At 46.3% G+C, this 21,404-nt stretch overlaps 1 protein-coding gene across 11 annotated transcripts in view; it reads right to left on the reverse strand.

The window, feature by feature from the left end:
* Ppp2r5c (protein phosphatase 2 regulatory subunit B'gamma) overlaps positions 1-21,404 on the reverse strand; it is a 140,604-nt gene that overhangs the window by 18,299 nt on the left and 100,901 nt on the right. For all 11 annotated transcript variants that reach the window (XM_076849634.2, XM_076849635.2, XM_076849637.2 and 8 more), the window contains 7 exons: positions 17,241-17,351; positions 16,057-16,149; positions 15,845-15,975; positions 9,902-9,961; positions 7,958-8,066; positions 6,968-7,021; positions 1,598-1,768 (listed from right to left, as the gene is read on the reverse strand). In XM_076849634.2, the coding sequence (XP_076705749.1) occupies positions 1,598-1,768; positions 6,968-7,021; positions 7,958-8,066; positions 9,902-9,961; positions 15,845-15,975; positions 16,057-16,149; positions 17,241-17,351 (729 nt within the window). The remainder of the gene's footprint in view (positions 1-1,597; positions 1,769-6,967; positions 7,022-7,957; positions 8,067-9,901; positions 9,962-15,844; positions 15,976-16,056; positions 16,150-17,240; positions 17,352-21,404) is intronic.

The following is a 21,404-nucleotide window of genomic DNA, read 5'->3' on the forward strand; positions in this document are numbered from 1 at the left end:
GAGAAGGAAGCTGTGGGAGGGCCCATTATTATTATTTAGTAATATTCATTACTAAAAACTCCCAACACACAAAGCTGTATGAGCACCCACATCCCTCCACCTAGGACTGTGGCTGTGCACCTCGACCCTCCTTGCTGTCCGGCTGTAGTTGACAGCCACACCCATGCACATTCTGCAGAACCATCTGAGTCAGAGTGTGTGGTAGCCACTAGGACATGTGGCCCATCCCTGACTTGGCATGTGCTTCCCTAGGTAGAGTCGACCCGCCTCCATAACTATTTCCCAACATCACATCTCAGTGTGCAGATCTGGCAGCAGTCCTCAGAAGCTCAGAACAAAGCAGAGATGGCATTTCTGTTGCCAGAAACCTAGAGATTCTGAGTTCATGTGTGGTGGTGCAGGCAGAGGCTGAGGGTATGGTGGGTGAGGCCTGTGGAGGGCTCAAGAATCAGGGGTGATTTCTCAGAGAAAGCCAGGTGGGTGAGCTTTGCAGAATCGGGGTGAATATGATGAAGGGGAGGGAAAGGTGTTTGAGAACAGAGAGCATTAATTTATAAAGGAATCAGGATAGCATCAGTAGCTTCTAGGATCACTCCTATTTAAGAGTTGGATACTTTGAGTTTTAAAAAACACCCATACATCCATAAATATATTTGTGGTAATATTTTAAGTCTAAATTTGAAAGTAGAAGTTTTAGATGCTTAATGGCTTGAATTTTGAATTATTTTTCAGTTTTTAACATCAGCAATTTATTATTATTAGTAGAGTAATAGTAGTACCAGGGATGGAACCCAGGACCATCGCCATGTTAGGCAAGTGCTCTGCTCTTCTTTCTTTCTTTCTTTTTGGTACTGGGGAGTGAACTTGCGGGCACTCGACCACTGAGCCACATTGCCAGCCCTATTTTGTATTTTTATTTAGAGACAGGGTCTCACTGAGTTGCTTACCACCTCACTGTTGCTTAGGCTGGCTTCAAACTCGAGATCCTCCTGCCTCAGTCTCCTGAGCCACTGGGATTACAGGTGTGTGCCACTGTGCCTGGCTTCTTCTTTATTTTTTATTTTGAGACAGGGACTCACTGAGTTGCCCAGCCCGGCCTTGAACCTGCAATCCTCCTGCCTCAGCCTCCTGAGTTGTTGGGATTACAGATGTGCACTTCCACTCCTGACTAGAAACATTATTATTAATTTTTTAAGTGTGAGGGGAGACATATGATGTCAGAAATAAACTTACAGGGAAAGAGAATTTCAGACCTGGAGATTCTGAACATCACATCATCTATCACTACTGATCAGTCAGCTGTGGAAACAAGGTCAGGTGGTCTGGGGGACTTGGAGCTTGATGACACTTTCACAGAGAAGCTGCTTTTCATAGCTCTTATTGAGAAAAATGCTTTCAGTGGTGAGGGCAAGGTTCTAGGATATAGTTTTTAGAAATAAAGTTTTTCCACCTTATTTTTGAAGTATAATTAAAGTAAAAACTTGAATTTTACCTTAAAATTATATGAGAAGCAAACCACAGTTATATACTGGAATGTTTTATTTCCAAAAGTTACATTCTGAAATCATCTAATTATCTTTCTCCCAAACCCACATACCTGGAAGTGTGGGCTGGAAACGCACTTGGCTAACTGCCGGAAGAGAGGCTCCATGATCTTCACAAACTCCGAGGGTTCAATGACATCTAAAATTTCTTCTAATTCATTTAAGAACATTACTTCTTTTGGACTGTGGGTCTTTGGCCAGTATTTGAGAAGTGCCATTACCACCTATAAAAGAAATGACATGGGAAGTGACGCCCCTAGGCTGCCACACCTGGGCAGGCAGAGTCTCTGTCTAGTCAGGGGCCCCCACTGCTGAGCAGCACAGAGGTGGTATTGGCCTCTGGTGGGACGATCAGACTCAGTAATTCACACGTAGTATTTTATAATTTGATAAACAGGCCTAATTTTACTTCAGACTCACAGTTTTAATTTATGTGACCCACTCTCTGATCAACCACCATCTCAGTAAGTCAGTTCCTTTAATTAAAAAAAAAAAAAAAAAAAAAAAAAAAAAAAACACAAAACAAAAACAAAACCTGCTAGCAGTTAGGAGAATTCTGTCAAAGACTAGAGGAGACCTTGCAGAGCATATGCCTTCATCTGTGCATTCTGGGGTGGAAGTGGCCACATATGAAACTATTGCCAACATGTACAGGCATGTGCAATCCACTTCTCAGATTAACCGAACACTTGATGTATTTATGCACACCCACACATGTATGCATGTGGAACAGTTTGTAACTGTGTTAAAAAGCATCAAGAAGAGTGCAGTGAACCAAGCAGATGCCAACTCACCCAGGGTGCGGTGGCAGACCTGGGCAGGGTCCTCACTGGCTCCACTGCTTGCCTGTCGGCCCTCAGCCAGCAGGAGCATGTGGCAGTAGTGACTCTGGCCTGGAGCCTCACCTAATCAGACCACAGGGGTTACTGATTTGTGGATGTTGTTCCTCGCTCAAGTCAGACAGCTAGAAAGGGATTCTGCAGGGGAAGCTTTTCTTCCTTCTCACTTCTTCTCCCTCTCTCCCTTCCTTTCTGTGGTACTGGAAATTGAACCCAGGGGCACTCTATCACTGAGCCACAATCCAGACCCTTTTGTTTTATATTTTGAGATAGGGTCTTGCTAAGTTGCCCAGGTTGGCCTTGAACTTGTAATCCTCCTAGATCCTCCTGCCCTAGCCTCCTGAGTTCCTGGGATTACAGGAGTGCCCCACAGTGCACACCTAGATAATTCTGTGTGATGCTTTTAGAATTTGGGTTCCTGGGTAATTGTTTATAATATTATGTTTCATGAAACTCCAGCCTTTATTTAAAAAAGTGCTCTTTGTATTGAGGTTATAGCTTAGTGGCAGAGTGCTTGCCTGGCATGCACAAGGCCCTGGTCTTAGCCCCAGTACTGAAAAAAAGTGTTCCTAGTTTTGAAGTCTGACATAAAAATTCACAACAACAAAACTGTCTTAAAGGGATTATTTCTAAAAGTGCATCATTTAATCATTTACCTTCTATTTGTAGCTCAAAATTGTTTAGTAGACATTTATTAACTACCTATTCTGCATGCTGGAATTATTGTTACGAAGACGCTGATTACAAATCACTTCATAAGCGTTTATGTCTGCCAATGGAATATTATAATGAGAAATATATTAATTTTTGAGTTACACAAAACAACTGATTTAGCTATTTATTTCACTGGAAAAGGTATTAATTGTACAATCAGGTTCACACACTGGATTTATTCCTCCTGCTTCTTGAAACCCCTGTGATCAGTACTCAGCCATCTCAGCTGCTCCTGAACATGGTGGGATTTTGCAGAGGAGGTATCTGGGCAGAAGGCTACTTGCCTACAGTTCTGGGCTCTGAGCTTCCTTGGAAACCCAATGGACTACCTGCCCTCTGGAGGGTGAGCAGTCCTGGTGAGCACGGCTCTGGGCATGGCCTCAAGCCCTAGGAAGCTTCCTGTCCTGGTGCACTCAGGCAAAAGAGCTGCACCAGGCTGAGTAGTAAAACTCGATTAGCCCAGAGGCAGGTGGGTGAAAACAGGCATAACACTTGTCTGTAAACTCTCTAATGAGCCTTTATTCTTACAACGATAAATCGGTTTAATGTGCCCAGAAGCTTGTGAGCATGGCCTACCATGTGAAATGAAATAACATTAACTGTAGGTTACAAACAGGACAAATCTCCTTTATAAAACTGTAATATTTGAGTGGACCATACTTCGAAAAAGTATTCTTGAGCCTGGAAAGGTAGCTCTAGGTACTCAAGTGGAGGCACACCTTCAGATTCCATGATTGGACTGCATTCCTGGTTAGTTTCTATTGCTGAAGTCAGACACAATGGCCTTTGTATTTTCCTAAATCATTAATTTCAAAGGAAAAAATTCATTGAGGTGAGGGTCTGAATGTTTTTAATATATAGAAAATTAAATCTGCTTTACGTAGGCAGGAGAGTACTGTTACATTATCTGTGCAGCAGAATTAAGAAACGAAGTGGTCCTGGGTGGACATGCCAGGGACTGGGTCTGTGGCTTGTCTGTGCTGATGCTGAGCCAGAGCTCAGCATGACAGCTTAAAAGCGAGGCCACATGGCTCCTGCCTTCTTCAAGACTGTGGCAGTCAAGCTCTCGCTCTGCCACGTGTTGTGTGCTTGATTACTTCCTATATAAGTGGGAATTAAAGTCATTTACAAACTTCATCAGCTTACACCAACTCCCAGGTGGGAGGGGATAGGGTGGAGCCTGCACACTGAGCTCCAGTGGCCAGGGCTCCAGGCGACAGCGGCTGGCAGGCAGGGTGCTGTGGGAGGTGACGGGTGGGAGAAGTTTCAGGCTGTAGTAAATGAGGTGAGACGTTTGGTGAGTTCTTTAGCCATTAAAGAGTATGAGAAACTGAAATGCAGTCTGCTGTCATACAACAAATTAGAATTAAAAAAAAGCACATTTTAAGGATATAAGAATGGAAATCATTTTCATCTCTTCCTACTCCCATAGATTACCACTAAGGGACAAGATTTGCTTGATAAAGAGTATGTGTCACTCAACAACCACTTACTAGCTGTATTCTGAAGATCTTTTCAAAAGCATATAAAAGAGTGAACTGTGAATTTCCCCATCTTTCCTACTAAGGTGCATGCTATGGTAAAGAATGTTTTCAAAGCACAGTTAAAAAAAGAGTATGAGAAAAGTGTACAGAGAAAAATCACAATACTTTGTGTACTTTTTCCTCTTCTATATCTTTCTTTTCCTTTGGTTTGAATGGAAGAATGGGGTGGGGCTGGTGGAACTTCTTTGCATGTTACTTTCTTCAGGAAAAACATCAAATAGATGGGGGATTAGGGCATATAACCAGGGGGGAAAATACTATAGCCCCCTGCCACCCACCAGTGGGTGGTGCTGTGTGACCAAACCCACAGCCTTGGCACACACTAGGCAGGTGCTCTACCCACGTTTTTTTATTAATAACACTTTCTTTTTTCTCTTCTCTACCTAAACATGATTGCAGTCCAGTGAAGAGGATAAAAATAACATCCTCACAGAAAATTTGACTAAGAATCTTAACCATGCTTCTTCTGAAGTCTGATATGATCTGGCATATTCCTTGTGGTCTTCCTGAACCTCATTTAGAGGAGAGGCAGAGGTATCTGGAGACCAGGGGAGAAGAGGGCCAGGACAGGGCACCCGTGAGGGCTGCTGGCAGGTCTGGTATGCAGCACTGCAGCCTGTTGCCTCTGAAGTCTGCAGAATGAGAGCTTTTCCTGAATTTCATGGGAGAGCTGGGGTTGGGAGTGGATTACATATAGAATTTAATAACGTGGAGGCAGTGACCAAAAGTCAGTGTAACTTGGGAATTTGTGAAGAACTTCTCACTCATTTTTATTAGAAAAACTATAATCTCGGGGCTGGGGTTGTGGCTCAGTGGTAGAGCCTAGCATGCCTGAGGCACTGGGTTCGATCCTCAGCACCACATACAAATAAATAAAATAAAGGTCCTCAACAATTAAAAAATATTAAAAAAAAAGAAAAACTATAATCTCACAAGGAAACCATGAAGAATAGCTAATAGGACTAAGGACTCAGGAATTGTAGTATCTACCTTTTCAATTCTAACAGAAGCTTTTTAGAAAAAGAAGACTCAAATATTTAATAAAATAAAGATCCATCAACAACTAAAAATTAAAAACAAAACAAAACAAAAAACAAAAAGGAAAACAAGCACTGATGAGCACGTGGAGCACCTGCATCCTTGCCATGCTATTTTCCACAGCTGCTACCCCAAGTGCAAAATGGGGTAGCCTCAGAAAAACAGACAGTCCCCATGTAACCAGCAGTCCCACCCTGGGAGCCGACCCTGAGGAACTGAAAGCAGGGCTGGAGCAGACAGTCGACACCCTGTTCACGCAGCATCATTCACGACAGTCAGAGGAAGGGCCACCAGTGTCCACTGACACAATAGAGCACTATGCGGCCACAACAAGGAGCCATGTTCTACAACATGGGCGAAGCCTGTGAGGCACTGCACCACGGGAGAGGAGGAGTACAGCAGGCTCCACTCTCCTGAGAAACCCGAGCAGTCAGCTTCAGGAGAGACTGATTCAGGGAGCAGGTGCTGAGAGAGGGGTGGGAAGTCATCATGGACCAGGGACAGAGTTCCTGTTTGGTAGCATGGCAAAGTTTTGGAAACAGACTGGTGGTGGTTGCATAATACTTGCTGACACTGAACTGTACACTTCAAGTAGTTGAAAAGGCAACATTTTATGTTCCAGATGTATATCTTTTACCACAATAAAAAAAATCAGTATTATAATATACCAAAAATCTTTGTACACTTTAAATGGTGGAATTATATGGTATGTGAATTATATCTTAACAAAGCTGTTTCAAATCCTGAAACTATCATTTGACACGCCTGATTCTGTTAATCTTGGCTACAATAGCCTTTTTTAATGAAGATAAAATGCCAAGAAAATTAGAAATCCAAAACTGAATGGCATCCATCTAGTTTTGAGTTGTAATTCAAAGCTCATAGAACAGCTACACCCTAACTTGGAAAGAATCTTCAGGATAATACAACCTCTGTATAAAAAGCATTTCACACTCTCACTAAGCCACCTCCAACTGGAGTCGGGACATGCTGTAGGTCTGCACTGATGTGAAGGCCTGAGTATGCATGGCTGGGGGCTGTAGCTGCTCAGTGCTCTGCTCTCACAGGTGTGAAGCACAGCGTGGGCAGGGCAAGCTCATCACGTAGCAGAACCACACAGTAAAGGACCTCGCATTGAAAACAACCGCACTCTGAAAACCTGTCAAGCTCAAATGAGACCAGCTTGTAGGTTACTAGAGTGAATTAATCCACATGCTGGTGAGGCGGGGGTGCTTCGAGGGGAGGAGGAGAGCAGGCAAGGCAGTCGGGCCTGAGAGAGCACACTTACTGGTTCAGTGAGGGTGCTGTCCTTCTCTAAAAACTGCACGACGCAGTACGCCAGCTGAAAAGGATGGGAGAGAGTGAGCACCTGGCTGCAGTGTGGGAACGTCCCCCTTCACACCCTTCTCTGACAAGACAGCTTGATGTGGCTGAGCGGCTGCCCCAGGGTGTTCACCCACCCCAAGGGCTCTGAGTGGGATGCTCAGGGAGGGACCCCAGGACCCCTGCTCTTTCCCAATTAGTTGGTAATGATCTGAAAGCAAAAAAAAAGAAGAGCACCTTTTAGATTACCCACCCACCAAGGTGACCAAGATAACCCAGTACGATGGGCTTTCCTTGCGGTCCTTTCGGAGTGAACAAGAAATCAAAGAGCTGGGAACAAATTAAAATCTGGTTCCATCTGAAATCTCTGAACTATTAATTCCTTTTGTACAATTAATACAACAACAAACTGAATGTAAAAATACCCCCGTTAGCAGCAACTGACTGGTGGAACTAACAGTGGTGACAGCCAAGGATGCACATGCAGTGGCCTGCTGCTCAAGGCAGAGCCCTCCTGAACCGCCAGCACTGAGGACACAGAGCGGAGGAGACTCAGTCTCCCAGGCCAACAGAGCCACCTAACCAGATGGAACCACTTGCTGGCTGATCTTGCAGTACCCTTTGGTCAGATCTGTATCTTAGAAATCCAGTCTTTTTTTTTTGTCTTACTAGACTTTGCGACAGACAGCTGTCATCTGGTAGTCCTCTTTGCCTCCTTTTGCAGAGGCAGCCACTCCCTTTTGTATGCTAAAAGTGAATCATATTATTCTGTATTTCAGAGATTTTCCTGAATATTTTAAAGGCAATCTCTCTTTGCTCCTTATTCGATTACTGCCAGGGCCTTATTACAGAAGGTGGTGACATGAGAAAGAAAACACGCTGGGAACAGGCTGGAACAGGCTGGATCCCTGCCCTGGATTCTGATGATGGCATGTCTTCATGCCTGCCTCCTTACCTGCGGATGGTAGACACTCAGAGATTTCACTTTGTGCAAAGGTAGCAACACCTTTAACAGGAAAATCTTGTGCTCTTCTTTTAGTGGTAAGGCAAATCCATTAATTATACTGTGAAGAAAGAATTTATTCAAAGTTTAAATATTTACAAATTTCAGATTACAATCAAACATTGTATTTTTCTTTCTAGCATGAAAATCTAGTAGACAAAATATGTATTTCATATATTTCATATGAATCAGCAGAATATAAAATAAATATATTTGATGAAGCATAACCATTTTTATCCTTGTGATTACAAGGTAATGATGAAGTTGGGCTTATAGGGAGTGGCTCAGGAGCAGGAAACTGGCTGTACTCCAGGGGTCCTGGGGGAAGAAAGTCTGCACAGCTGATGGGGCCCAGCTCTTCTTTTGGGCTGCATCTCTCTTTTGGGAAGGTGTCCCTGGAGTATCCAAGCTCATTGTAGTGTTGGCCACAGAATCCAGGTGTGGGCACAATGGCTGGTCAAAAATCAGTTAGAAAGCTGCTCCCTTGTGCAAGGAAAGGGCAAAGGTCTCCAAACTCAAGTTTTAGTCTCAAGCATCGACTGGTTTAATTATTTATTCTTATAATTAGGCAAATGCAGATAAATGTTTGAGAGTTACAGAGCAGTTAGAGCAATTCTAACATGCTCCTCCACAATCAATGAGCTTAGGGTGCAGTGGGTACCCCCTGGGGCCCTAAGCTTGTTCACATGGGAAAACCCCTGGGCAAACCCCCAGAAGGATAAAAACCAGATGGCAGGAGTGAAAGCCGCACAGTGGCCTTCTCACCTACAAAGCACATGCCCTCTCTGTGGCACCTGACTGGGAACGTGATCATCCTTCCCACTTGAAAGAAGGAACTTGTCCCAGGTTGTGCAACTGGGAAGGACCAATCCTCAACCACATTATGCCATGCTTCAAGAGACCCCGTCCAGCATGTGGACACTAACCTAAGAGAACTCCCAATGGGGACTGAGCTTTTTCAAACCACATCCAAAACAGAAGCAAAGTTTTTCTCAGAACTCTTGCTCAGGACCAGACAACAGTGTCTGTGAGACGAGATTCTGTGTTCAAATGCTGTGGGGACCACTGGATTCAGTATGAGAACAGGTTTCTTTACTGCAGGCTCCTCAGAACCCCAAGCCACTCCTGTACATCAAAGGCAGAGTGGAAAAGCACTCCCAAGCCATTTACCTTGGAACCCTGAGGAACTCTGGAACAGTGGATTTGGAGGCCTAATATAAAATCTACAGATTACGGATTTTAAAAGAATGACACAGTAATGGAGAACTTTATCTGGATTAAGATGATGAAAAGTTGAAATGGCAATTTCTTTACAGGTGTGTGTGTGTGTGTGTGTGTGTGTACATACATATATATTTATGAAAAATCCACAGAATCAAAACAATTTGAGATATTGTGTACATTAATACGCAATACCCCAAGTGTAAATCTTCTAATAAGCATCTAATATAAACCTCAGGTAACTGAACTCAGGGGCACTTGACCAGTGAGCCTCATCCCCAGCCCTATTTTGTATTTTATTCAGTGAGATGCTTAGCGCCTTGCTTTTGCTGTGGTTGGCTTTGAACTCACGATCTTCCTGCCTCAGCCTCCTGAGCCCCTGGGATTACAGGTGTGCACCATTGCACCCTGCTTCAGGTAATTACATTGCTCCCGCAGAAATGCAGTTCCAGTATCAACACTGAGGTGTATGAAACGGAACCTGGATACAACCAAAACCCTAGATGGAGCCTCTATCTGGCGTGCTCTAACCCAAGAGCTCACCGGCTCCAAGTCTCTTCTCTCAGAGTGGATAAGCTGTCTTGCTCAGGGAGAGAGACAGCTGAGCTTCATGAGCTGGGTCATTCTGGCATATACTCCACCCACCGTCCTTTGCTGCCAGTCACAGAAACTTACCTCCCCAATATTTCCAGCAATTCTGCTATGCCATTGTGATGCTCTGTTTCATAAATAAATCTAGAAAAAACATTTTGCCAGTTAGAATCAGAATCTAAACAACAGCTGGAAAGACTAAAATCCTCTGAAAAAACAAAGCCTGCAGAAGGAAGCCAGGGAACCAGGTGGCAAGAGGCTGGTGCATCTGTGAAAACTTTCCAGGGCAGCTGCTCCCTGCCCAAGTGGCCCTTCAATAATCCAAAGAGCTTCACAAAGCCTGGGGATGTCAATGTCTTGAATGTAAAGGGCTCTTCTTGCTCAAATTTCTTCCCAATATTTTATTTTGAAAAATTAGAACTTCAGAGGGACTACCTACATGTCAACCACCCAGATCTAGCCACTGATGAGGGGCTCTCTTTGCTTTGTCACACGAACACCCGTTTGTCCTTCTATCCACTCATTAATTCATCTTAATTTTTGTTGCATTAACACAGTGGATGTCTTGTTCACTCGTATGGCCTCTATTACTCAGCACAGTCTCTGCAACAGGAACAAGCTCTTTCCTGAATGGTTCTTGGACTACGTCGACTCCTTCCCTGCTGACATCCTGCATTTCCTCTGAGCCATTTCAAGGGCAATTTTTCCAAAGTACCAATGTGAGTGAGTTTGCTGCAGCCCTGGGTCCCTTCTTTGAGCAGCCTCTGCTTGTCATACTCCCTGAGTGAGCCTCTGGCGGAGCTCCAAGACCACATGCCCCAGCCTCCCCAGCTTGTCTCCCTCCAGGCAGGGACAAGGACTTCTAGCTACTTTGCTCCCAGTTCAAGGACCAATCTTGGAATCTTTTTAATGCCTAAATCTGCTAAATGAACTGGGGATAGGAAGAGAGAACAGGAAAAGTTCTCACCCAAGGGACTCTCACAGGAGCAGAAGGCCCACTACTGCCCCCAACCTAGGCTCACCTGGCGATGGTTTACACCAATACATGCACAGGATCAGCATGAAGTGAGAGGTGTTGAAAAGGTCCCTGCCTAGCAGATGAAACCTTTCATTTAGAGATTGCTCTAAGCCAAACATAAGTTTGTGAAGATTAAAAAAAAAAAGAAGTTTCACTGTCTTCATTTGAAACAAAGGGACTACTGACCTTAAGGTGAAGAACAGGCAAACACCTAGAGATATGAAATATGCCTGAACATAGGTCTTGATGTTTCTGTACTCCCAGATGGTCAGGATTATGAGGGATGGGGCCTGATCTGAGCTCCAAAGGAGGGTTTCTGACAGATTCACAAAGATGGGGTGTGGAGTGGGAAAGAACATAGGTCTAGGAGGCAGGGTGACAGGTAGGAAGGCAGCGAGGAAGGCTCCATGGCCACTCGGTGACAGAGATCTAACCCCAGAAGCAGCAGGACTGGGCAGACAAACACAGAAACAGGAAGATGCACTTGGATTGGTCTGAAAGCATGGCAAGAGGGTGCCCAGAGAATCTTGGCCTGTGCTCAGGAGTTGGTGCTGCGGTCACATCTGCCTCTCCCACCTCTTTCCAGCTCCTACCCTGAGAGCACGCAGCATTACCAAACCACAGTCCGTTTTCTGCATGCATCCATGTGGAAAAGCACGATTTCTAAAACTCAACCTGAAGGCTCCCCTTTATTTATTTTATTTGAAATACTTATAATGGTTTAAATGCATGAGGCTGAAGTTCTGTGGACAGTGCATCCATGCAGCTGAGAGGTGAGCCAGAGCAGGGGACCCCTTGGGTGCTGCTTCTGGTCATCTCCCCCACTGTATGCATTTACATGGGAATGGCCCTCGGCTCTGAGCCATCTGGCTTTCCTAAACCAGCACGACATTTTTTTTTTTTTTTGAGGTGCTAGGGATTGAACCCAGGGATGCTCTACCACTGAGCTACATCCTTACACCCTCAGTCATTTTGAGACAGTGTCTTGCTAAATTGCTGAGATTATAGGTGTGTGCTACCACACTCTGCTGACATTACTATATTCTTATTAAACAATCCTTAATTTCTAATTATCTTAATTCAATTTAAAGAGGATAATAAGAAAATGAAGCTAGTTCTCTTCCTTATTTTTCCAGAGGAGAGAGAATGGGAGAAGTCATAAAAATCCATTTAGAGCAAGCAAAGTGTTTCTCATTCTTTAGCAGAAAAGAATCCTAAGATCTAGGCTAGAACTTGCTTGTGGAGAGGTCTCCAAGATGGACAGCACCACTTCCTCTCCTCCTGCGCGATGTGTTCCTGCCTCAGAGGAAGAGGTGGCTGTTTCCCCTCTTGTCAATCTGGGCTGTCCTTGTGACCACCTCCACAATACAAAGGGCAGATGTACTCCACACCAGTTCTGGAACAAGCCTTTAGGAAACCAGCACCGACAGCTTTTGCATCTTTTCTCCTAGCAGCAACTATGGCAGCTCAAGCATGTCACCCAGAGAGGCCATGTGGACAAAGACGTGCAGCAGCCCCGGCCATGTGTGCCACTCCAGCAAAGCCACCAGATACAAGTGAGGAGCCACCTTGGACATTCCAGCCCTAGCAGATGCCATGTGGAGCAGAGCAGTCCTGCTGAGTCCAGTTTAGACAACAGCACTGTGAGGAATGACAGATGGTGACTTAGGCTACTAGGCTGTGGGGTGTTGCAGCAAATGAGAAGAGCCCCCTGCTCTGCCCTGCTCACCTAACCTTGGATCCACCACCTGCCACGCAGAGCACCCAGAGGTATCCAAAGCAAACTGACTACAATGGGATGTCATGAGCATGAACTTTATATTAACATTTTCTTTTCTTTTTTTTTTTTGGGGGGGGGGGGACCAGAGATTGAATCCAGGGATTCTTAACCACTGAGCTACATTCTAGCCCTTTTTATATTTTGAGACAGGGTCTCACTATGGTGCTTAGGGCCTAGCTGGGATTATGAGCATGCATCACTGCACCCGGCTCAAGTTGCAGAGGCTGGCTTTGAACTTGTGATCCTCCTGCCTCAGCCTCCAGAGCTGATGGGATTATAGGCGTGTGCCATTGTGCTTGGTTGTATTAATATTTTCAAGAAGTTGAATGAAACAGGTTTGAAATACTTTTCTTACAAGAGGCAGTTGTATAGGTTGAGAATCCCTTACAGTTTTGGATGTCAAACTTTCTTCAGTTTTTATGACATTTACATATACATAAAATGAGCAATCTTGAGGACAGGACCCAAGTTGAAACCTGAAATTCATTTATATTTCATATACATCTTTTATACATAGCCTCAAAGTAATTTCATACAATGGTTTTAGTATTCCTGTCATTTATTTTTTTAAATTAAAAAGAATTTTGTGACAATATCTCCCTGTGCTGCCTTGAACTCCTGGGCTCAAGTGATCCTCCTGCTTCAGCCTCCTGAGGAGCTGGGATTTAAGGAGTGGAGTACTACACTTGGCTATGCCATGCTTGCATTTCGACTGTGACCTATCATATGAGGTCATGTGTGAAATTTTCCTGGCATCATGTCAACGCTCAAAAGGTTTTTTTTTTTTTTTTTTGGTACCTGGGATTGAACCCAGGGGCACTTTACTACTAAGCCACATCCCAGCCCTTTTTATGTTTTGAGTCTGGGTCTTCCTAATTTGCTTAGAGCCTCACTAAGTTGCTGTGAGTTGCTGAGGCTGGTCTTGAACTTGTGATCCTCCTGCCTCAGACTCTGGAGCTGCTGGGATTATAAGCATGTGCCACTGCACCTGGTTCAAAAAGTTCTGGAGTTTGGAGTGTTTTGGATTTTAGATCAGGGATGTTCAACCTGTATGACACAGAACTTAGGTAAGCTGAATACATTTCTCAAAAGCTCACCTGAAATAACAATGAAGGACTAAGCCAATCACAGAATGTAAATAACATGTTCCCTTTTGACTGTATATTCCAAAATAATTACAGAAATGATTAGAGGAAAAAACCACAAAAATACGATACTCTAGCACTGACCCTTTGATTAAAAAAAAACAAAAAAAAAAACCAAAAAACTAAGCTATGTGTAATAACTTTTCAATAAGCTAAGTATTTTGGCTATCCAGTTTCCCTTGGGTCTGAGATCTACTTGCTTACTGATCCTGTGGAACTGGGGAATGCACCATGGCCTTGCATGTGCTGTGCAGGTGCTCCACCAGCAAGCAGCACGCCAGTCCCACCTTCTGCTCAGTGCAGGTGCTCAATGCACTTGTGGTTCTGCTATCTGAGCAAACCCACTAGTGTTGAGGAAACAGAACCACTGGAAGCAAAGCTTTAATTTTAGGATTAAAAGGCTGGGATTTAAGTTGCACCTGTTCGGTGCTATTTAAATAGTGTGTATTTGTTCTGATAGATACCCACAGCAGGCAAGTAATGATCTTGTTAAAAAGGAAGTGCAGTACCAAGAAACATAAAACAGGAACATGATATTTAGGAGAATGACGTCATTCTCTGACTACAGCTGGAGAGTCAGGACTGGGCTCTGTTCAGCCGTGGGCTCCATGATACAAATGGGACCTGGGGAACTTGGAAGGAGTTCAAAGGAAAGCCACATACACAATGAGCACCAGTGCCAAAATGCCATCAGGGTGAAGACAAGGGCACAGAAGCGGCTCATGTCTCCAACCACTGGGTGCCCAAAGGTCAGAAGGGAGGGACGGGTGAAGGAGGGCTGCTGCTCCATGAGCCTGTCTCAGCCCCTGCCTCCTCTTCCCCTGCCCAGTCACTGTGATGCAGGGAGGACCTGCCAGGCCTGCGTGTTACTGTGGCTGGCATCTTGGGCTCCTTCTTTGGGCAATCACCAGGGCCAGGCCCTGTGGCTAGACTACATGGAACTCCTCCACTTTCTTATCTCATGAAGGGACACTGTTATAGTGTTCCCATCACCACTTGGATTTGTCACTTCCTATAGTCAGATATCATAGAAAGGCAAGCTACTTGAGCAACTGAAATTACAGATTAAACTGCTTATTTGGTAAGCCTTCCAGGGACAGATGAGAAACCACAGGAACCGTGTTCTCCATCAGGCATTCATTTTGTGCACTGCAGGCAGCCCATGAAGCTGGTGCTGGGCCTGGGGACACAATAGAGCACAGGATGTGATAGGACAGAGACACTGTCAGGTGGGTTTCCAGGGAAGAGGATCCTCGGGAAGCTGGAGAGCTCAGGGAACCAAGAGCTAGAAGAAGAGGGTGAGCCGGGAGGGTGACAAAGGCGGCAAGGCCCTGGCACGGATAGCTGGACGCGAGCAGAAGACTAGGAGGCTGCACCCCACCATCCAGAGCAGAGTGGGCGTGTGGGGGATGCCGGCAGCAGCAGAAGCTTGTTAGCAGTTTGAGGGACATTAGAATCCATGAGGCCTGGCCAGAGACGTGAACAAGGCTGGGGAGGCGGGGCTGTGTGAGGACGTTATGGCGCACCCTGCAATTGGGGCCACCTGGAGCACTCCTTCTATGCTGCGGGCTGTCTGCGATTGCTCCCCAGGGTCCTGCAGGCCCAGGCATGGGTGCAGCGTTGGAAAGCTGTCCTGCTCTGCCCACTGTGCCCAGCGTGCTTCCTCTCCTGGGTCTGTGTTCACAGATGTTGACAGGTTAAGGCTAGTTACTTTCTTGCTCATTCCTCTTCCATACTGAGATCCAACAGGAAAAGAATGAGGTAGCACATGGGTAGAGGGAACAAGTGGGTTCAGACAGTTAATCTATCCATATTTTTGGACAACAGGATAATTCAGCAGAAATGGAGCAAAGGAGGGAAGCCACCTATACAGTAGGCCCTGGAGCATGCAGAGAGAGGGTCAGGGAATGGAGGGAAGGAAGGAGGAGCAGCCTGGCCCACTGACACTGTGTCACTGGGCCTGTAGCGCCACACTGCTGCAGCCTTCCTTTGTTGTACTCACCCAGGCCAGGGAGACACTGGCGTCAAATGTGAAAATGAACACACCATGCACAAGGAGGAATGCCAACCATGCAGAGACTTACCTATAAAATATATTATTTATCTGTTTTCTGATGTACGCTCTCAGGCCTAAGAACTTTCCATAAATTCTGTGAAGGGTGGTTTTTAGAAAATCTCTCTCCCGAGGATCCTCGCTGTCAAAGAGCTCTAAAAGCTTCAAGAAAAAAAGACACTCAGTGACATGTACACTCTGCAGATCAGGGCTCCTAAAATTTCAGTTAATCTGTGACCTTACCTGCAATACAAATTTCTGATCAATATATTTCTTCGCTATATTAGGCTGGAAATCTGGAGACTCTAAAAATCTTAAGAAAAACTCATAAACAAGCTAGGAGGAAAAAAAACAACAGTGAGTCAAACATCATGAAATTTCATCAAGAGATGAAAATATGCTTAGCTGAATCTTTAATGTCCTGAAAACATTAGATTTTTACAAAAAGCCACATCTCTACAGAATGACGACAGCTGGATAGTCAGGACTGGGCTCTGTTCTGTGCTGGGGTGCTGGGGAATGCGCCGTGGCCTTGCACATAATAACTAGGGATGGTTATTATTTTTTTTTGAGTGAGAACTGAGACTTCCCTTAAATGGCACTTCAGTAGAATGCTTTCCATGGCCTGTGTCACCCATGCTTAAGTAACTGCTCAGAGCCCACGGTGCACAGTTCAGGTCATGACCAAACTCCAGGTGGGATCTGCAACCTGTCACCTGTAAGTGTCCTGCAGTGCTGAGGCACAGAGCCAAGCTGACAGGAACTCTGGGTCTGCTAGGGAAGACAGGCACAAAGACGAGACCCTCAATGACAGCTGCTATGATTCCCCTTGGTAAGTGCACAGGGCATCATTGTGTGGCCTGCCTGTCAGGAGCACATGTGGAAGCCAAGTGCTGAGAGGGGGAGGGCCTGGTTTCCAAGGAACCCTCCCCATGTGTCCCACTGTCTGGTTCCTTCCTCGTTTTCCCAGCTCTGCCTTAGGGGTGATGTGCCCTCCCTATCCTCACGCCTGACCCTGCTTTGCTCATGCTGGCCTTGGTGCCTCTTAACCCAACAATCTTGTGTTTCACATATACGTCATAAAAAGGGGTCAGTCAGCTCAGGAGCCTGGGAACACAGTGGCACAGTTAAATCCAGGTACTGAAGGCTGGAAACATACCCGCCCAAGTCCTGTAGGCTTGAACTCAATGGTTAACCACCAACAGGGCACTGTCACAGAAGACTTATCAGTGATTCCATGTCTTTACAGTCAGTATCAAGTGTGATACACACTTCTCTGCTAAAACATTTTTCTTTTATCTATAGTTTTATAAGGTCTGTGCCACTAAAGACCCGAGCTGAAGCCAGGCCTCTACTGAGCTGGGGGAACACACACACATGTGGCTGGAACCCTCCTATTCAGGCCTGCCATCCCCCCAGTCCAGCACCTGCAGATGAGGCCAGGCTGCTTCTAACGTTGGTTCATCCTCCTCTGGGTCAAACTCTGCTCCCGTGGGATTGGAGGAAGGCGGCAATGTTCGAAACATGTTAACTGCAAACTAAAATCCACATAGTCTATGATTACAACCAGGAAGTTTAAAATATTTACCAAGAGCATTTAAAACACATTAGTTATCTTAAGTGACCCGTCGTTAGCCTCAAAATTCAGAAGTAGTGTGGGTCCCCAAAAGGAGCCTGGGTCAAAAGTGCAGCAGGAAATCAGCCACCTCAGGCAGGTGAACATCAAGCTGACCCCCAGAGACATCTTGCCTTAACCATCACATTTTCAAAGACATGATGCCAACGAATGCTGGGAGGGCAGTGGTAACTTCTGAGGTCCTGTCCCATCAGTGGGTGGGAAAGCAAGGAGAATGTTCTAGTGTGGCAGAATAGAGGCTGAAAACCAGCTAAGGCTGCACCGCACTGCCCTGTCACCGCTCCTGTCACGACGAGAAGCAGCAGTGTCACACACGATATCCCTAGGGACTGGCTGGTTAAACTCCACAGTTCGTTTGGACTTGCACAATACACATTGACAGGTCAGCGATATAAGCATCAAAGCTTAGTTTTTCTGTATTAACTTCCAGCTTATTTTTCTCTTGTACCAAGTCTAGATGTGACTTGTTACCTTGCCGATCTGTGAGCCCAACGAGGGCCTTTTACAGCTCTGGGCTCTGGAGCCTGGCTTACTGGTGAGCATCTTCAAATGTGCAAATCAAATATCTGACATAAAGATAAAATCCAGCTGCAGGACAGGGACAAGGAGATGCCAACAGGGAGCCCAGCAAGCAGGCTGAGATGTCCCCTCTGGTCAAGGTCAGTGAGTGCTTGCAGCTGCCCATTTCTTCTTTTCTTTACAGTTATTAATACCCAACTTGTGAAGTCGTCAGTTACCAAGGCCAGAGCACCAGTGCTCGTTGTGTGTCATCTGCAGGGTGTTGACGTGAAGGGCAGCTGCAGTGGGTGCAGGTGGTACAGGAATGGAGGAGGAAAAAATGACCAGAAGCCCACAACTAATTAAAAAAAAATCTTTTAGTGAAAATACAGGAGTGATTTTCCTAAGATTGCAGTAGAAAGGGAAAAAACTTGGAATTGAACCCTGAGCAGCTCTGGCTGCTGCTGGGTTGTGTCTCCAGCGATGTTCCCCTCTGTGAACCAGGTGTGCGCCCAGACCCTGTGAGTCCTCCCAGACCTCCAGCAGTGAATCCAGAGACTGGTGGGCAGGACACTCTTCGTCACCAGCCCGCTGGCCCTCAGCAGAAGGCAGGGAGGGCTTTTCTTGCCCCCTGCTCCCAGAGCCCAGGGACAAGGCAAGGAGGAACAAGGAGCATAGCCACTGAGGAGGCCACACAGTCTGTGGGGGCCACTGTCTCCTCCAGGGCTTGTAAAGGGGGTCGAAGAATGGCATCTGTCATCGCCAACCCCCCTCTCTAGCTCTGTGCCTCTTGGGACTGTGGAAGTGCTGAGAGGAGAGCAAGAAACAAGTCTCCAGCCCTCCTAACCTGCAGCTGCCTGGGCTCCCCTCAAAGCAAACAGTAGGAGAGGGGTCAAGGGCTGCCTTCAGAACAGGGGGGGCACTTGGCTCTTCAGAGAGTGGGTGCTGCAGGGCCAGTTAGGTGCCCAATTGGGAGCAAAGGCCTCTGGGGACCAGGATGGCACCTGGCCAGAGGCAGAAGCAGATGGCAGAGTGGTCTATGGGGCCGCCAAGGAGACCACCATGGGACAGATGGCTCTCACGCAGCAGGGAGGCTGGAGTGTGAAGGAAGGGGTGGTGCTGTCCTCCCAGAGGCTGAGCACCACCTGGAGACCCAGGCGCACCACACAGGGAGGAACCACCACATTGTGGAGGCCACAGAGAGCAAAGGCACAAATGGGCAACTGCCTTCCAGCTCGGCTCAGGGGGAGCAGAGGGGCAGCCTCTCCCACCCCCACTTCAAGTCCCTCAGGGAGCTGGCTGCCCGTGGGGACGGGGCTGGGTGAGATTGGGCAAGTCTGAAAAGATAGCTTTCAGCTCAAGGGGGCCCTGTAGCTAGAGATGACTGGAAAGCTAAGCCTTCTGCTCAAGATGTACCCGGGGCAGGAGGGTGTGATGTGACTGATCACAGTTAAAGGCAAGAGTTACAGAGGCACAGGTTCCCCAGTGTGACAGTTCACCTCATGCCCACCAGGCTAGGCTAGAATTTGGTTTATTCAAGAAGACACTGACTGGGTGTCCTGTGGAGGTGTTTGTAAATGTGGTTCGCATCTATGATCAGTGAACTTTGAATAGAGATGACCCTCCATGGTGCGGGTGGCCCTCATCCAATCGGTCAAAGGCCTTTAAGATCGAAGCTATGGCTTCCTGAAGGGAGAAGAGATCCCACCTCTCGCCAGCCCAGAGCTGCCTGCCTTCCACCCACTTGCCTCCTGCTGCTTGAAAACCCTCTCTCTCTACGGCTCTTTCTCTTTCTCGGGTGAAATCCTGACGGAACGCCAGTTAGCTGGGGTTTCTTAGTGAACTGGTTGTGCTGTAGTAACTGCAGTTTCAAGTTGAAGCCCCCTGCAGTGCTCAGCCGAGGCCCACAGGCCATGTTCACTGACCATGTGCTGGGTAGGTGCTTGCCTGGTGAACACAACACCTTGTTGTGACCCGTGGGCCCTCTTTCAGTATGGAATGTTTGCAGCCCTCCTTCAGACACTGAAGCCCTTAACCCCTCGTGGCTGTACTGGAGCTGGAGCGTGCAGGCAGTAACTGGAAAGTGAGGTCCTTAAGGGTGGGTTCTGATCTTAGGGGAGATCAGACTTCCCTCACCCAGTTGCACTTGCTCAGAGGAAAGGCCTTGTGAGGACAAAGCCATCCTCTGCAAGCTGGAGCCCTGCCAGCACCTTGATCTTAGAGAGAAATGGATGCCCACAGGTCAGGCCAGCATCCTGTAATCTTCAGTTCTGGCAGCTCCGGCAGAATAACATGGCATCCTTGACAATGACCCTCCTAGAGTCACTCTGTTGATTAGGAGTATTTCTCTTGTGTAAGGAAAAAAAAAAAGTCTACTTGTAACTCCTACCCACCTTTCTTTTTTTTTTTTTTTTTTTGGTATCATGGATTGAACTCAGGGGCACTCAACCACTGAGCCCCATCCCCAGCCCTATTTTGTATTTTATTTTGAGACAGGATCTCACTGAGTTGCTTATTGCCTTCCTAAGTTGCTGAGGCTGGCTTTGAACTCGCGATCCTCCTGCCTCAGCCTCCAGAGTGGCTGGGAGGTGTGTGTCACTGCACCCGGCTTGAAAAGAATTTATAACAGGTGAGTCCACTAGAAGAATGGTGGCCTCTCTCTTCCACGCACACACTGAACATGAGGTTCTGAGAGTTGGGCTGCTAGGAGATAAATTCCTGGGAAAGGGGGTAAGTCCCTTTAGCACTAGCTTTTTTTGGGAGGGGATATGGGGGATTGAACTCAGAGGCACTCGACCACTGAGCCACATCCCCAGCCCTAAACTTTGTATTTTATTTAAAGACAGGGTCTCACCGAGTTGCTTAGCGCCTTGTTTTTTGTTGAGGCTGGCTTTGAACTTGAGATCATTCTGCCTCAGCCTCCCAAGCTGCTGGGATTACCGGTGTGTGCCACTGTGCCTGGCAATATTATCTTTTTTTTTTGAGAGAAAGAGAGAGAGAGAATTTATATATATATTTTTTAGTTTTCAGTGGACACATCTTTATTTTATTTTTATGTGGTGCTGAGGATTGAACCTAGCGCCCCGCGCCTATCAGGTAAGCGCGATACCGCTTGAGCCTCATCCCCAGCCCAACATTAGCTTTTTAAATACAAAACTGTGGCAGAGTATGGTAGTATACACACTTGTGATCCCAGCAGCTTGGGGGAAGCTGAGGCAGGAGGATCAAAGTCAGCCTCAGCAACTTAGCGAGGACCTAAGCAACTCAGCGAGACCTGTCTCTAAAAACACAAAAAGGGCTGAGGATGTGGCTCAGTGGCTAAGAACCCCTAGGTTCAATCTCAGGTACCAAAACCAACCAACCAACCAAACTACAACAAGAAAAAAATAAAAACTCCTAAATAACAAGAAAAACTCACAAAGCTGTCATTTGTTAGAAAACATCACAGCTGGATGGT

This window comes from Callospermophilus lateralis, chromosome 3 (genome assembly GCF_048772815.1).
Source record: "Callospermophilus lateralis isolate mCalLat2 chromosome 3, mCalLat2.hap1, whole genome shotgun sequence".
NCBI lineage: Eukaryota > Metazoa > Chordata > Mammalia > Rodentia > Sciuridae > Callospermophilus > Callospermophilus lateralis.